The 17,643-nt window shown below is 44.6% G+C and overlaps 1 protein-coding gene across 1 annotated transcript in view; it reads right to left on the bottom strand.

Annotated features, from left to right (window-relative positions):
• Positions 1 to 17,643, bottom strand: part of Tram2 (translocation associated membrane protein 2) — a 78,953-nt gene that overhangs the window by 29,873 nt on the left and 31,437 nt on the right. The window contains exon 2 of the mRNA XM_034521767.2: positions 7,786 to 7,849. Within this exon, the coding sequence (XP_034377658.1) occupies positions 7,786 to 7,849 (64 nt within the window). The remainder of the gene's footprint in view (positions 1 to 7,785; positions 7,850 to 17,643) is intronic.

Below are 17,643 nucleotides of genomic sequence, written 5' to 3'. Positions count from 1 at the left end.
TTCATTGGGGATCTTGCTACAGATATGTTTTGCCATAGAAGGAGGCCTAGAAGTCTAGCCCCCCCCCCCCCCACTTTTTCTTTTTGATACAGGGCTTTTCTGTGTCCAAGAATATTTAGGAGCTCAAAAACACAACCCAAATAATCTATGTTGAAAATGCTGGGACCCAGAGGCTCATCTAATCTATAACAGAATGGGAGGCCAGCAGGTCAGGAGTCACCTACAAAAAGAAACAACCCTTTTATATTACATATAGGACTTCTAATAGTGTATATATTTCTGACCACAATGCCAGATACTTTGTGGAATTTTAAATAGAAAGTCAAATACAAAATGTCTAATGAAGTAAGAAACAAAACAAAACATGCTTGGTGCATGGAAAATGGTGTATTAGGAGGTGTGGCCTTGGTGGAGTAGGTGTGGTCTTGCTAGAGGAAGTGTGTCACTGTGTAGTCGGGTTTTGCTCAAGCTCTTCGTTCTCAAGCCCCATTCAGTGTGGAACAGTCTCCTCCTGGCTTCCTGAGGAAGACAGTGTTCCTCCTGACTGCCTTCAGATCATGATGTAGAACTATCGGCTCCTCCAGCACCATGTCTGCCTGGATGCTGCCATGCTTCCCACCACGATGATAATGGACTGAACCTCTGGAAGCCATCCCCAATTAAATGTTGTCCTTTATAAGAGCTGTTTTGATTACAGTGTCTCTTCACAGCAATGAAACCCCAATTAATACACTAGGTCATGAAGTTAAGTTTGAATTTCATATAAACAGTGATTGATTTTTGCTGGGTGTGATGGCACATGTCTATAATCTCATCACCTAGAAGGTTGAAGCAAAAGGAATCTGGTGAGTTTGAGGCATCCTGGGCTACAGGGTGATCAAACACCAGGCTAGCCAAGGCTACCTAACAAGACCTCATTTTTCACAAAACAAAACCACTAGTAAATAATTTGCTATAATCATATTTTATATATTTGTGTCTCATGCATTACTCAATATACATACATACATCATACATACACACACACACATACACACACCACACACACACACACATATGTGCTTTTGTGAAATTCAAATAGACCTTGTCTTTTTTGTTTGTTTGTTTGCAATTTCTGGTAGCCCAGCCAGGATGCCAAGCTGAGGTATTAAGAAGAGCTGGGATTGGTTTTAAAGGTGGTGGTGATGGGGGAAACTTCCTTTTTTTTTTTTTTTTAAATCATGGGCAATCTTAAGGTCAGCTTTCAGGATGCCACCATTACAGCCATCCCAGTCACTGTTTGGTCACCTATATTTGTTCATCACAGTGCAACAAAACCATCAATTTGCAACTACTGTACTTGGCTGCCGGATGTGGTCTGGCCTAATTCGTGTCTCTCCTAAAATTCATACTTTGATATACTACCTCCCAGGACCGTAGGATGTGACCTCATTTGAAAACAGGGTCTGATGTAGTCCATTAAGATGGTGCTGTAGTGGACTATGAAAATTCACCAGGGACTGATACGTACACGGAGGGAACAGCATGTGAAGCTGATGTGGACAGAAGCCAAGAATAGATCTTCCCTCACACCTGCAGAGAGGCAGAGAGTCCTGTGGATCTCAAATGGCAATATTCCAAACTGAGAGAAAAGAAATGACTGACGGTAAGGACACTAGGTTACTCAGGATGAGAAGTGCAGTGGTCCTGAAGCTGGAGACAAGAGCAGTGGAGAAGACCAGTGAGGAGTCTCTTCAACACCTCAGATGCACTGAGGTCCTTAAAACCAGAAAACCCCAGCCAGGAAGACCTAGGGACTCACAACTGAGGGCAGAGATAGCCATGAGAGTAGCTCACATTCATCAGGCAGGTGCACAAGAGGCTGAGGAAGGAGTTGGTTAGAAGGGGTGTCATGAGATCAAGGCCACCGCTCTACCAAAATCCAACTTTAAACACCGACAGGAGCGAGATGCACATCATAAAGATAAATTTAGAAGGTGGAGTTTAACTTCCAGCCCCAAGGAGATTTAAGGGGAGGGATTTAGAAATCACAACCCTTAACACACCTGTTACTGTAGAATGGTTTTTGTCCCATGTGAAGTTTGCTTTCCTGCAGGCCAGGTAAACTGGCATTACCATACTGGGTTGGTCACCACAGGCACTTAAAACAAAATTAAGCAGGCTGTCCTGAGTCCATTGTCCCTCTTGCTTTTTGCTTGTCGTGTTTCAAATAGCTCCAACTGGTAAGATTTCCATGATAGACAGACAACTGAACGATACGTTATCTCCCCTTTCTAAAGTAACTGAAATCCCTCAGTCTCAAAGGCACTCTATTGGACCTTCTCCCAGGGCACACAGACATAGAGGAACTTTCCAGAGAAGGATTCAATAGTCACAGCCTAGAAAAGCCCAACCCGGCTGCTCTGGGCTCACTCGCTGCAGCAGTCACCCACAAGTACACCCCAGGCATGTGTTTCTCAAGTGAGTTTCTCCATCTACACATGCTGGTCCCTCAGCTAGGGCTGTCCTGAACTCTCTGGTCATAGCTGGGAGTGCTCCAACCGCACTATAAAGGAAGGTTTTTGAAAGGATTTGTCACCAGGCTTGTGTGTGTGTGTGTGTGTGTGTGTGTGTGTGTGTGTGTTTTACTTCATAGCTCTGTGTACTTCCTTCACTACTCTATTGCATTTACCATTATCTACTTATTTATTAGACATTTGTCCCTTAAATTGTTTTACAACCAGGACCAGAGTGGTGCAAGAGACACAGAAATATTTGTCTAGAGCGAGCAATTAATTAATTAAATGAGTGAATGCATGATTCAAGGGGCGCACTCCCAAGATTCAATGGGAAGTTTTTTATGCCCAGCAGCTCTGACAGGGACCTAAACTGGAACAGTCTATATTTCTCATCCTGTGAGATGGATGGTTAAGGCATTGCTTGCTCTCCAAATTTCTCCAAGAAGGAGTTAAAAGGATGCCTTAGGCACATGCATGCTCAGTTTTGTTACTTTTGTGTTGCTGTAGCAATATCTGACAGAAACAACTTAAGAAGCCAGCTGTGTTGGTGCCTGCCTGTAACTCAACATCAGACAGCCAGAGGCAGGAGGATGACCAAAAACAAGGTGAGGCTTATTGTGTCTAGTGAGTTCCAGATCAGTCAGGGCTACACAACGAAACCCTTTCTCAATTAATCCTAAGAGGGGGGAGGTGTCCTTTGCCAACTATGCGTTAGACAAAGGATTAATAGCTAGGATAAATGAAGAACCTCAAAAACTAAACATCCAACCCCACCCCAACCATCCAATCAGAAGTGGGCTCATGAACTAAACAGACAGTTCTCAAAGAATCAGAAAAGGAAAAAAATGTTCAACATCCTGGCCATCAAAGACATGCAAATGAAAACTGCTTTGAGAGCCTATCTCACTCCAGTCAGAGTGGCTATCATCAAGAAAAGTAACGACATATGCTCGCAAGGATACAGGGAATGTTTTGGAGGGAGTGTAAACCCAGATAGCCATGGTGGAGGGATACACCCAAAGGCCTCTCTGTCAGCATCCCACACAGACACTGGCACATCCATGTTAAACTTCCGGGCTGTTCTCAATAGCTACGAAATGGAACCGACCTAGACGCCCATCCACCAGATGAGTGAATTAAGTAAGTGTGGAATTTTATTTAGCCATAAAAACAAATGACACCATGGAGCTGGAGACTGTTAGAAAAAAAGCAAGCCAGTTTTGACAAGACAAATACTATGTGCTTCATCTCTTGGAAGGAATCTATATTTAAATTTATTCAGGTGTGTGTGTGTGTGCATGTGTGTGTGTGTGTGTGTGTGTGTGTGTGTGCATGCACATGTATGAAGGTTACAAAAGTGGAAAAGAGGAAGAAAGTAATGTAACACCTGTTGCAGGAAAGCAATGGGAGTCTGTGGTGAGAAGGAAGGGGACCAAGAAAAGGATGACACAGTGTGGGGTTGTGGGGGAGGTTGTCGGGGGGAGGATGAGCAAGAACAAGGCACAACGACCCAGATGTATGACAAGGCCAATATAACCCATCCCAAGCTAATTTTAAAGAACAATAATTAGGGCAGAAGAGGTGGCTCAGGGATTAAATGCATAGGTGGTGATTCCAAAGGGCCCAGGTTGGATGCTCAGCACCCACATGGTACCTCTCAACTGTCTGTAACTGTCTTTTAGGGGATCCAGTGGTGTGTAAATTCAGAGGACACTGCGTAGACATGGTGCATAGGCACACATTCAGGTAATATATCTATATACATAACATAATAACTTTTTAATTAAGAGAAAGACACACATGGGGGGGGCATGAGTCCATATGAGTGTGACAGTTGTGTGATTTTATCATGAAGCCATGTTTCCTTCATTTTTGATTTTTGTCACCCCGAGAGAAGATGTCACCTTATAGTTCAGTAGGGTTAATGGAATGACTAAACGAGTTTATGACTTTCAGGAAAGAAGAAAAAAAAAAGCTCCCAACCAAGCTAGCTAGTTTCAGTAAGAGGCCTCTTCCAGCAGAAGAAGCAAAAGGAGGAGGACAGGGGAGAGGAAGGATAAAAGGAGCAGGGAAAGGAGGAACGGAGAGGAGAAAGAGCGGGTCACTTGCTCACTGTTAAAACTTTCAAAATGTTAGGCTAGAACAATGATTATCACATGAGAAAGATCTGTCACACTGTAACGCCAAAAAATTTTGCAAGTTATGAATCAGTTTTTAAAAATATTTTTTAAAGATTTATTTATTCAATGTATGTGAGTACACCGTAGCTATCTTCAGACACACCAGGAGAAGGCAAAAGATCCCATTACGGGTGATTGTGAGCCACCATGTGATTGCTGGGAACTGAACTCAGGACCTCTGGAAGAGCAGTCAGTGTTCTTAATCGCTGAGCCATCTCTCCAGCCCTCAAAAATATTTTAACTAAAGTTTTTGCAGAGTAGTGGGGTCATATGTGATTGTTATCCTGTTAATTATACTGTATAAATTTTCTCTAAGAATTATGTAATGCTTGTATAAATGTATTTTGGGGAAAAAACATGTATTTAAATTGTAAATTCAGACCCAAAGTTTAACTAATATGATTCTAAAACTGAGTGTGGTGACTCACCTGGATGCACATCACTTGGAAAGCTGAGACAGAATTCTGCCTCGAGTTCAAGGCTAGCTTGCCTTAATATGGTGCGAGACCCTATTGCAAAAATCTAAATGCACATACACACCCCCCACACACACATATACATACATTCACACATACACACACACATACATACCTGTGCATATACACACATACATCCTCACGTATACAAACATATACATACATACACACATATATACACACATACATACATATACATATATACACATACACCTATACACACATACATATACATGCGCACATACATACATATACATATATACACATACACCTATACATACACACATACATATATACACAAACATATACATACACACACACACACATACATATATACACACACATACACAATATACACACATACACACACACACACACACACACACACACACACACCTATGTCCCTGAGCTAGCTATTGCCACAATTCATAGAGAAAAAAGAATGGTGGTTGCTATAGGGAGTTATTGTGTAATGACTAAAAGTTCAGTTCTGTAAGATGAAAAGACTTCTCCATATGGAAAGTAACACAATGTGACCGTACTTAACACAATCATATTACGCACACAAGACTGGAAACAGTAACACATTTGTTAGATACAGTAGAACATGCCCAGCTACTAGGGAGACGCCACTATGTCCAGCTATTTTACCACATTTTAAAACGGAAACAATTTAAATCAGTCACTTGTAAGTACAACAGGTTCTACAATCTCTCACAACTGACAGAGGATGGGCGGGAAAGAAGCCTGACTTTAATCTTGGACCACATGGCACTGCCCACAGGTACTACAGTGTCACTGCAATGCGCGTGTGTCTGGCCATAGCATTTTCTGGTTCCCCAGGCTTGGACGCTCTCAAGTCTCACATCCCACAGCCAAGAATGTTCTTCCTCTCTTACCACAATCTCTCAGTTTGACTCTCCAAAAAAAGGAACTATATTATATACCCAGAAGCAAGGATTCCCTCAGAGTCTGGCTATATTGGCTGCAGGAATATGCTTAGGCGAAATTCATTGCTACACCTCCATGGGCCAGAGTCATACGCTCATCTCCTCCAAGCCCCAAATCCTTGAGGTATACCTGGTAGAACCAGATAAAAGACCCCCATGTAAAGGTGAAGACCATTCAATCTCTCTACTCCCAAATGATGAGAGGAGAACTAGACTTGGCAAGAAAACCCCCCTCCTTCCTTCATCAGTGAGGAACCTGATATTTTATAGCTAGGACTGAGTGGTGCCTCATTCCAAGGCTGAGACCTCAGAAACCTAAGGCTGGAATAAAGTCCCAAAGCTGAACTTGGCCAGCAGATGTATCGGCTTCTTTCTGTTGACTTTCCTGCATGGCATTCACCAAAGCAGCTGTGATGTTTAAAAAGTGAGTTGTTTATACATAAGATGAAATGTCTTCTACTGCTCTTAGGATAAAAAATATCTCAAGAGGTAACTGCTTCAAGCTACTGTACTGATTTAGTTTGATTATTTACTTGAATAGATTGAGAAATGCCTGGAGATTAGATGCATCATGGCTCTGGTGTGTCTGTCCCCATGTCAGAGATGAGGGCTCTGACCTAATCAAATGATGGATCCCTTTATACCATCGTAAATATGATGGCGAAGACGGTGGAGGGAGGATGCTTACCTACAAGAAGTAGATTCCTGGGTACAAACCCTTGCAAGTACCTTGCCCAGGCCTCCTTCTCCTATTTACCCTTCCTCTGCTTCCTTTATTGTCACGGGCTGAACAGCGCTCCTCTGCCACACGCTTTTGCCACCATTGCAGCTTAAGTACACAGACCCAAGCGGCCATGACAAGAGCCCCTGAAACCGGGAGCCCAAATATACCTTTCCATCCTTGAGGATGTTTCTCTTAGGTATTTGGTCACAATGATGATAAAGGCAACTGTATAGCCACTCTGGCTTTACAGCAACCTCTGGGCCAGGGACTTGTCGGAAGAAAGCAGCAGCTATCATTAGAATGGGCCCACGCTCTCCCTGCTCAGCTCCTAGTGGCCCTGCTACTCCTTGAGTTGGAGGCCCATAATTGAACTGGAAGCTGCTAGTGAAGACCATGTGGTACTTGGAACCATGGAAGCAAGGTTTTCTGTAGGTTCCTGGAGATACTAGATGCAGGCCAGCTTGCAATGCAACAATTCCAGCCAGTGGTCTTCATGAGATGGCCCTGAGTGAAGATCCAGTTTACTCCCAACTTCAAGTAAAGTCCAAGTACAGAGATCCCTTCCTGCCATGTTTCCATGCTCCACTGAAGTAAACATCTAACCCACTTTCCTCATGGAAAACTTAAAAAAGAAAAAAAAAAAAAAAAAAAAAAAAAAAAAGCCATGCTCTTGATCAGTTGTCAAAGGCTTAACTTTCATTCCCAACAGAAATCAATACCACGGACTTTAGAGAACGGGGCTAGAAGCAAACATAGTACCCTACAGTGTGATACTTTTCTTCAGGTCCTATGCTGGAGAACAGAGGGCAGGAACGGCCCAGCCACCTGACTTGAGGAGCATGCTGGAGCCCAGGGGAGAGTATCTGAAAGGTCACAGGCATAGAGCGAAAGAGAAGTCTTCCCCAGTCCTTCAGGGTTAACAGGACCAGGAGAGATAAAGAGTGGTGTTTGTCTTACCTGCTGTAGGCACACTAATGTTATACTGAGGTAAAATAAATAGGAAGGCAGTCTTGGCTGTGACCTGGAAAACAAAGGACAAAGGTTCCTGTTTACTCTCTTGGCCACATCAAAAAGAACAAGCCAGGCTGTTTCCCTACCCTGGGGCCCATCCTTTTATACCACATACTCCCACTCCAGGATGCAGGGTTTTACCTACCCCAGAGTTAATACCAGTTCTGAGCCACCCCTCCCAGTACCTATGCTGCAGAGAAAAGCAGTCCTGGGCCCCAGATGATGGTTTCACTTGTGTTCACTACTGACAGAATGAAGCAAGCTGTATTGACAGGCAGAACGATTTGTTCACTCGTTCATGTACTGACTCAGTTCTGGGCACCCAGCTCTGTGGAAGGTCACAGCCGAAAGGTTCTGAAGCCAGACTTCCATTTCAGTTGCCTACGCACTGGACAGCGGCCCTGATGTTTTTAATTCAAGCTTCAGAAACAGTGGGTTCCAGCTGTTAATCTCACATCTACTCTTCTATCAAACAGGGAATGAGACCTCACAAACCTCACAACACTGGTTTGGTTTTCAGTACTATGTTTGTTTGCATTTTTTTTTTTTGAAAGCTATCTTTAGATGACTGTGTCCCCATCTGGTTACTAATAGTCAAATTAGTTCTGAGACAGTTTCAAACAGGTGTGAGATGACAAAATGTGGAGTTGAAGCTGAGACGCAGAAATTGTTAATGTTCCAGTGCTGACTCCACTAGCTATGTAACCACGCAGAAGTCAACTCACACCCTGAACCAAATCTCGTGTCTATAGAACTGTTCTTATGTGCAGCACCTCAGCTGTGTACTATGGACTGGCGTGGCAACAATCTCTCTAGTGGCATTCTTTCAAATTCCAGAGATGTCCAGCCAGGACCAAAAAGCTCTCCATGAGGCATGTACAAGGTGAAGAAAGTCACTTTCCCAGAGGCTCTGAAGATCCCTCCTCTGCCAGGGGTTATAGGCAATCCTCCAAACACAGAGGTCAGAAGGTTGTGTGCAGAGAGTGGGGTGGGGGAGGGAGGGATACACCAGGCCATGACCAAGTCAGTGTAGAAACAAGTGAAGGATGCCTTCTCTGAACATGCCAGGGATGGTGACTGCCCTTAGCCTATCCTATAGACTCAACCCTCTTCTTTAAAAGAGAAAAGATCTTGCAGTTACTTTGCAGTGAGGCATCATTTACTTATAGGCAGCTACATATACAGAGTCTTAGTGTATCTATGCCAGTGCCTCACACATGCTCTGGCAAGTTTGTAAGGAAAGAACAAATAATGTCAGGTGTGAGAAGGTCCTCTTCTCCACTCTCCAACTCTGAAACTGATTCCTCTTGGCCCTTAAGACCGTGTTCTACACTCCTGATCCCCTTCCAGCCAAAATGCCTGTATTTTCCTTACAATGACGTGCTTGGCTCTCATCTAAAGATGGCCCATAGATCCCTCTCCCCCTCCTCCTCCTTAGAACCTATTAACGTGTGTCTCTGAACCATCGTGCTGAGCCTCAACTGAGAGCATTCTGCAAGGCTTTTCACTACTTCTAGAGTCACTCCTTCATAGACAAGCAAGCAATACTGTACTACAATACGTTATCACTTCTACAGAGCAGGCCCTCACCTCCGAGGTAGGTAGGGGACCCCATCTCCTCGGTTTTCATTGCATGCCCTCTGTAAGTGCTCAGGTGATTAAGACAAAGAATGAAATGCAGATTACTTCCTTTAACTACAAGTCGACAGTCTCTGGTGGGAACTGCTCTCTATCACCAATGGCCTTTTCCTTGGGACCCATTGGGTCACTAAATCTCTGAGCCCACTCTTTCCTGGCTTGTGATTGTCTGAGTCGGGCTGGAGGAGGTGTTGGTCAGTGCCTCCAACACCCACAGTCTTCTGCTGCGGTTACTGCTTTCCAGACCTAGAGCAGCCTTGGGTCTTCAATGGGCCGAGCCATTGGAGGTTGAGCCCTCTTGAAGCTGACCAGCATCCATTTCTTAGATGCATTGTAATTCTATATATGGAGTACCGCTGTTCAACCATGCCTGTGACAGGGTCCCTGAAAGGACTTGAAATTATTTTATATCCAGGCCATAACCCTCAGTCAACTAAGCAAGACCCTTACTCACAGTTGAGCTAGTTCATCAGCATTTTGTCCATCTCCCCACCCCCCACCCCAGCATTCTAACACGAAGCCAAGTCTCAGAGCCATCACACTTAAAACAAACAAGACAGGACAGATAAATAAAGCCCAGGAAGTAGGTATTTAGTATGTGAGTATTTAGAGTTTTGCTCTAGCCCTGAATATACAGTCGATTTTCATGCATGGCAGCTCTATGTAACCTTGCAAACACTACAACACTGCACCCAAGAGAAAGACAAAGTTGGGGTGCTACAAACCGGTCACATTTCTCACCAAGAGATCAACATACAACCTTGCTTTATGAGTGCTTCTAAAAAGCACCTTAGGTAATACATAAACACTAAACTCATGGACAACAGGACGCCTCTAGCTCACGTCCAAATGAGGCGACTGAAGGCATGGCTTCTCCCTAAGGCACGCTGCCCCCTTAAGATTAGCAATTGGATAGCACTTCAGCAAAATACTTAGGGGCCATCGTAAAGAATGGAATCCCCCAAACACCACGGAATGCAAAACTGTGGCCCTAAATAGACTACAAAGGATGATTTGTTCACAGTATGAGAGCTGAAACAGGTAGGCGGGCATGGCTTTGTTTCGCTTGAGCTGGCGTTCAAGGTTTTGCACCTGTGACCTGTGAGCGCACAAACCAAGTATGAAAGTGGCGGTTACAAGTAAGTTCTAGTAAAGGAAGCAGGCTCACAAAGATGAAATCTACAATCAGGACAAACTTGAATGTCCGTTCTACTGGGCCAAAGAGAGGTGTGTGTGTGTGTGTGTGTGTGTGTGTGTGTGCGCGCGCGGGCACACATGTGGAAGTCAAAGGACAGCTTTCCAGGAGTTGGGTCTCACCTTCCACCTTTACTTTTGACTCACAGTCTCTCTTGTTTCTGCTTCTACTGCGCAAGTCCACTCACAGCTGGTCCTCACGTCTCCCCTTCTATCTCCAATTACAGACATAAGCCACCAAATCCAGAGTTTACACTGTGGGCTTCAAGGACGAGACTTGGGTCATCGGGCACATGCAGCAAGTGTTTGTACCTGCTGATATCTCATTGGTCCTCGGGATTTGGTTTTGTTTTTGTTTTTTTTTTTTTAGATCATCCCTACCAAGGTAGTGATTGACACCACCACATATCAGTTCTAGAAGAACCAGCACCTACTAGCCTTGAACACCTTCTCTGCACAGCCTCCAATGGTGAGAGGACAGAGCTTCCTGGGTAACAAATGCTCACCACGTAGACACAGCCCATCCCACAAGAAAGCTATCTGCTCGGTCCCCCTGTTACCTGCTCAGAGTTCTATCTCTGCACAACTGTTTTCTCTCACTGTGTCCACCCCAGTACTGCCCATGCGGTAGGTGTCTCATAAATACCCATCTGATGACCTCATCCTCTAAGCAGCTGCAGTATTCGGTAACCACAGATGAATGTCTAACACATGTTTTCTGAACATAAGTCCACGAGAGCAGAGTTAAAGCAAAAATACTAGATTCCGGTATTTTTCCATACCTGCCCTCTGGATTGTGGCAGTAGAAACAAATTCTTTAGCGTGCTTGTTCCCATGTGACAGTATATCCCAGATGCCAGTGCCCTTGCTTAGCAAAAGGGAGTTAAGCTCCAGGCACAGAGAGGCACAGTGGCCTTCGATCACCCGGGGAGTATGAGCAAAACAGGCAGTCAGCAACTTGGGATTTTCCAAGTTTGTTCCCAAAACAACTTTGCCCTGCATACAACACGGCACATCACAGAATGCTAATGAGAATTAGAAGACCAAACCCAAGGAGATCGGTGGCAAAGGTTAGAGACGAAGAACAGGAAATGGGGCTGATGCACAGAAGTGCATCCCAAGAAGTCCTTTGCATCATCGTCTCAAGCTGCTCTTTCCCCATCATCTAAAAGAGCAAAATAAGATCAGCTCCTACATTCACCACATCCATTAAAGAAAGGGGGCACAGGGGAGAGGAAATAGAGGGAGGAGAGCCGTGGGATAATGAAGCAACCCTCCTTGTCCCTCATAAAAACCACTCTGTGTTCTTTCAAAGGTCCCTCTGGCACCCTGAATCTTCATTCCATTGCTCTCTCCTGATCTGAGGTCAGGGGACCAAACAACTAACAAATCCCTCTGTGCAACGCTGGGTTCACGTAGCACAGGGGCTGAGAAACGGGGGCCTATTAAAAATGTCACTCCAGTTATTTCTCGTCCCTCTAAGGCTGTTTATAGGAAACAATATTGAGCTTAATAGCATATCAAATGCCAAACTTGGTGGGTGAAAGGTTAAAAGTGACAATGTGTTAATATACTGATGCAAAGAGAAAGTGCTAAATTACATAGGAGGCTCTCTCTCTCTCTCTCTCTCTCTCTCTCTCTCACACACACACACACACACACAGAGAGAGAGAGAGAGAGAGAGAGAGAGAGAGAGAGAGAGAGAGACTCATTACAATTTTAATTAGAACTTGGTGTGAAACAAAGGCAGAGATGTTGCATGTGCTCACACAGCCATAACAAAACCAGAATCATTCCACATGCCATGTTCCATTAGAGGCACATGGACCTGAGCTCTTGGTTGCAATGACACTAAGAATGCCAGAGAAATTGCTGCTTCTGTGAAGCATGATGTCAGACAGAAAAACACTGGAGTCCTGACTCAAGTCTTCTGTGGACCAGTGTGCCCTTGGGTATAGCATGTCACCTCAGTGGACTCCTTCGCCCAGTAATAACAATAGGGACAAATGATGCTCTTGAGTGCTTGCTGGGTACTGGGTTCTAAGTCTTTCCATAGATAATCAAGTGCAGTTTCTTCAATGGTCCTGTAACGTGAGGAATGGCACTCTTCCCACAGGCATGGAAACAATCGGGCCCGAGGAGGCTGAAATGGACATTCATAAAGAAGTCTGTCCAGCTATCATTCTTGAATGCATTTGATCTTCTATGCGCAACCATAGCCTTACTGAAGGGTCTACTTTCACATTTAAAGCACAGTCCTGTTTCTCTACTTGTGAAAATGAATGTCTGGTGTCATCCCTGCCCCAGAGGCAAGAAGAGTAAAATCCTTGGCCAGCCCCAAGCACTGGCACACCAGGGCTTCCAAATGCACAGTCCCTTTCCCTGGAAGTTGAGGGCAGTCACCAAAGACAGAAGCAAAGAAGTCAGATGAAAAGGATCACATTGTTCCCCAGCGGGTATTGGATGCTTCCCTTCAGCTAGTTCTGACTTGCTATCAAGCAGCACATCAGCATAATGGCTCTTGCAAGGGGCTGAGTGGGTACACTATTCAAGGCTTGTGCACCAGGAAGTCACTGTTGCAAAAGGGTTGTGACCCACTGGTGTCCTGCCCAAGAGCAGAAACACAGAGTAGCACAAGTCCCCCAACTGAAAGCACAGACACTCACTAATTGATATTACCTGGCAAAAGCTAACAGGGCCATCCTGCTGAGGCAGGGGAATTTGCCTCCTCCCCACGATTGGCCCTGATGGCAGGAAACCAAATATCCAGGCAAGCTGTCCTGAAATTGGTTTCACATCTTTCTGCTAAGATGGTAAATAAGAAAACTTCAGTCAGACAGGAAAAAAAAAAAAAAAAACACTGGAAATTTACACTCAACTGGTGAGGGAAAAATTTTGGTAAAAAAAAGTTTTTAGCTTTCTTTTCTGGAGTGGGTGCTCCAGCTTCTTGCTTCTCCTGGAGAACAGAACCTGATGAGACTCCCATCACCCGCAAGCACAGCAGGACATGGTGTGGGGCTGTAATTCTCCACTACTCAGCAGAAGATAGACTGCTGGGATAAAGATGCTTCCCACAGTGGCTTTCTGCAACCCTCTGTTCTGGATGACCACTGTGACCTGAGTGCCCGAGACACAGGGGGCACAGTTCCGACAGTACCTTTTTTGTGCGGCTCCTTAGCAACATGTGAAGGTTCTGGTTCCTTTTCTGAATGGCCTCCTTGATTCAAGAACAGGACACAGCCAGTCAGCCAGACCCCACAGGTTCTTGAGAGCCTGTGATCATGATGATGCTGGACAGAAAAGCCATTACCAGGCAGGGAAACCTTGTTGTAATGGCTACGACAACAGTAGGCTGCTCTGATTATATCCATCATCCCAAAGTCTAAACTATACGAGGATAAAAAAAAAGGAGTTTATTCCAGAGCACAAGGAGAGGTGTTTGGTTTTAGAAGCTTGCTATATAGCCCAGGCTGGCCTCAGGACCTAAACTTACCATCCTTCTGTTCTCCCTCTTGTTTTGATGTCATAACACGTCTATAAAACATTCCTTCTGGGAACTAAGAATTAAATAAAAACAAAAAAAAACTGCTCACGTAAAAATAATTTTTTTGAGAATATCATTTTTCTGAAACACGCAGAAACATGTCAGGGTTTGAACACTGGCTGTGTGTGGATATAAGCAAAACATGCATATTTGTCTAAAACAAGTATTTGTCCAAAGATGCATTCTCATCTTTACAGTGAATTTAAAACACAGATAGGAACTTTGAGGTGTAGACTTGGGGGTTGTGAGTGATTTTTTTTTTTTTTTTAATCGATCTATCATCAACACATCAGTGTTACTTTAACTGCAGTTTCAAAGACTTTAGCACTGTGAAGATAAAGCACAGAGGGCTAGGGAGGGAGTGACTAGAGTTTCAGACGGGTCTGCAGGAGCCTGCCAGTCACTGATTGCTGGCAAGTGTTATGACTGGATGCCTGGCAAAAAGCATCCCAAGGAATGTTTGGCATTGCCTGGCATTTGAGGAGATAAAAGGGTCATTCACTTCACGGGGTCCATGGACTCAGCACAGCAGGGGCAGGCAGAGCCCAGGTGTATTTGCTCTCAATGGCTCATTTACACCTTTCAAGGAAGACACGAACATGCGTGTCCTTGCTGATCTGCTGCGGTTGCTTTCAGGAGCTGTTTGCCATCTGGGGACCCTTCCACTTAGCATGCCGACCCCTGATTCTTGTCACACCGATTGGAGCGTGCTAGGAAAATGAGACTTGAGTTCACTCAGTCATGGGGGCGGGCAGGGACAATAAACTGGCCTCCTCGAAGGGCCAAGGTCATTATCTCAGGACGCCTGAGGATTCCCCTAAGTCAATGGTTCTCCTCCTTCCTAATGCTGCAACCCTCTAACACAGTTCCTTGTGTTGTGATGATCCCCAACAACAAAATTATTTTTGTTGCTATTCCATAACTGTAATTTTGCTACTGGTGTGAATTGTAATGTAAATATTTTCTAGAGACAGACTTTGCCAAAGGGCTGGTGACCCACAGGTCTACAGAGGAGGGTGTTTGCTTCTATTGTATTTAAATAAGAGGAGCTTTTCCTGCTCCTTCATGGGGGGTTAAGAGCTCGTAAGAGAATAAGCATTGGGTGCATGGAGTTGTAAGACACAGTAGTCAGACTGGGAGTGCTCTGCCTTCTGGAGCCTTCTTCTGAACCAGCCTTATGTCCCACAGTGCATCCAGCACCAACAGAAGAAACATCAGAACATCTGGGTGGGCATGAACCCTTTTCGCTTGAGTTTGCAAAGACCCATCCATGACTGTCTTCATGAGGGTGCCTTATAGATAAACTTTAAGGATGAATATTTACACACACACACACACACACACACACACACACACACACACACACACATTAAACCAAAGCCATGAAGGTTAATGAGAAACATCTAGCACCCAAGACATCTCTGTTTGCAAATAACAGACATGCATCACCTTCAAGGCACAGTGTCTTATTCCCTGTTCTCATGCTGTGAAACGACACCATGACCAAGGCCACTCTTAGAAAACATTCAACCGAGGACTGGCTTACACTGTCAGAGGTTTAGTCCATAGTTATCATGGCACAGAGCATGGCAGATATGATGCCACAGATAGTAGCTGAGACCTATATGTTGATCTGCAGGCAGAGAGAGAGGGGGTGAGGGAGGAGACTGTGCCTGGTATGAGCTTTTGAAAACCTCAAATTCTACTCCTAGTGGCACACATTTTTCCCACCAAGGGCACACTTGCTAATCCTTCTAATCCTTTCAAATAGCTCTACTTCCTGGTGACTAAGCACTCAAATATAAGAATCTATCAGGCCCATTCTTACTCAAACCACCACACACAGAAAGGAAATGGCAACACAGAAGGTAAGAGCCCCAGATGATGAATGGAAATACATGTCTAACACCAGAGGCATGATCTCAGGAAGACATGACAGACATTCACCCACAAGTCAAAGTCACCCTGCAACCCAAAAGTCAAGGTACAAAGTCTGAGCAAATGTCAACATGAGGTTGAACCCTATATTTCAGCTGGAGCCTTGTGGTTCACATTTATGGTCCCAGTTCTTGATAGGTAGAGGTAAGAGGGTTGCTAGTAGCTCAAGGCCAGCCTGGTCACAATTTCAGCCCAACCTAAACTATAAAGTGAGATCCTGTTTCAACCCCACCTTGGAATGATAACTTTTCAAAGTGCCATGCATTGTTATAAGGCTAACTATGAAATTTCACTATCTAATTTGAACGAGATGTTTTAACTGACACTGGAAAAGGCCTGGGGCTATGGTTAAGTTCTAGCACTTGCGAAGACTGTGGGTTCCAGCCTCAGTGCCACAGAACAACAAGAATGACAAAAAAACAAAACAAAACAAAACAAAAAAAACAATAAAACAAAACAAAAAAACAAAACCCCCAAAAACAAAAACAAAAAAACCCCAATGGCTGAACAGACATGGTGCTTATTCTCAGGAAGGCTAGGCCCATTCCCATCACAGCCCACTGTGTTCCAGCATGCTGTCACTTCAAGTAGCAAGCAGGAAAGCCGAACAACCAAGGAGGACAATGGACCGCCTTTGAATGTGACAAGGGAGCATCAGGCATTCCCACCTAGTATTCAGTATGCAAACTCACCCTTACGGATAAATCTAGCTTTAAGCAAGGTCCAGAAAGCCAGGTATCCTTCCCAGCCCGTAGCCAGTCATACAAATCTATTTCAAACTAATGCAAGAAAGCACAGCAACTTGGAAGTGATCATGTTTAGGAAGGGGTGGGGGCACAAGTAACAGGCATAGCACAGCTCTGGGTGACATGGAAGACTCAGCAATATGTGAAATTAAGGTAAGAGAGTAATCAAGAGTGCTGTTTGGGTCTGGTACAGAAAAGATGCAGACATGTAAATATAAATAAAGCACACACATTATGGTGACAGTCATTGAGTGTGCTGTGGATGGAGGAGACACATGGCATAATTGGAAAGGCCACAATGGTCCTAGAAGCCAAGACAGGACCAAGTTCTAAGGATTCCAGTGGTACCAGCAGGTGTTTCAGAAAGCCTGGGTTACCCTGGACCACAGCAGGAGCTGCATGAGTGTGGGGCCCTTCAAAAGCTGAACTTGAGGAGAGGTCAGGAGCTGGTACACCGGGGACTGTAGAGTGGAAGCTGGCTGTGGGGTGCTTGTCTGGCAAGGAAAGCAAAGGACAGCAAGCAAAGAGGTAGGAAGAGACTTAAGTGTGCCTTTGGAAGGTAAAGGCCACAAAGAGGAAATACACAGGGAGGCAGAAAAAACTGGGGCTGTAGGGGAAACCTGGGAGTCTGAATTATGGCAGGAAAGAGATGACCAGGGAGAATACTGCACCCAGAAACTTTCTGTCTCCTCAGAAAGACCCCAAGGCCTTGGGTACCTTCTGGAGTTCAGTCACCTCTATACA

Source organism: Arvicanthis niloticus, chromosome 17, assembly GCF_011762505.2.
Source record: "Arvicanthis niloticus isolate mArvNil1 chromosome 17, mArvNil1.pat.X, whole genome shotgun sequence".
NCBI lineage: Eukaryota > Metazoa > Chordata > Mammalia > Rodentia > Muridae > Arvicanthis > Arvicanthis niloticus.
The sequence above is the reverse complement of the archived record's forward strand: the minus strand, read 5'-3'. Positions and strand labels throughout refer to the sequence as shown.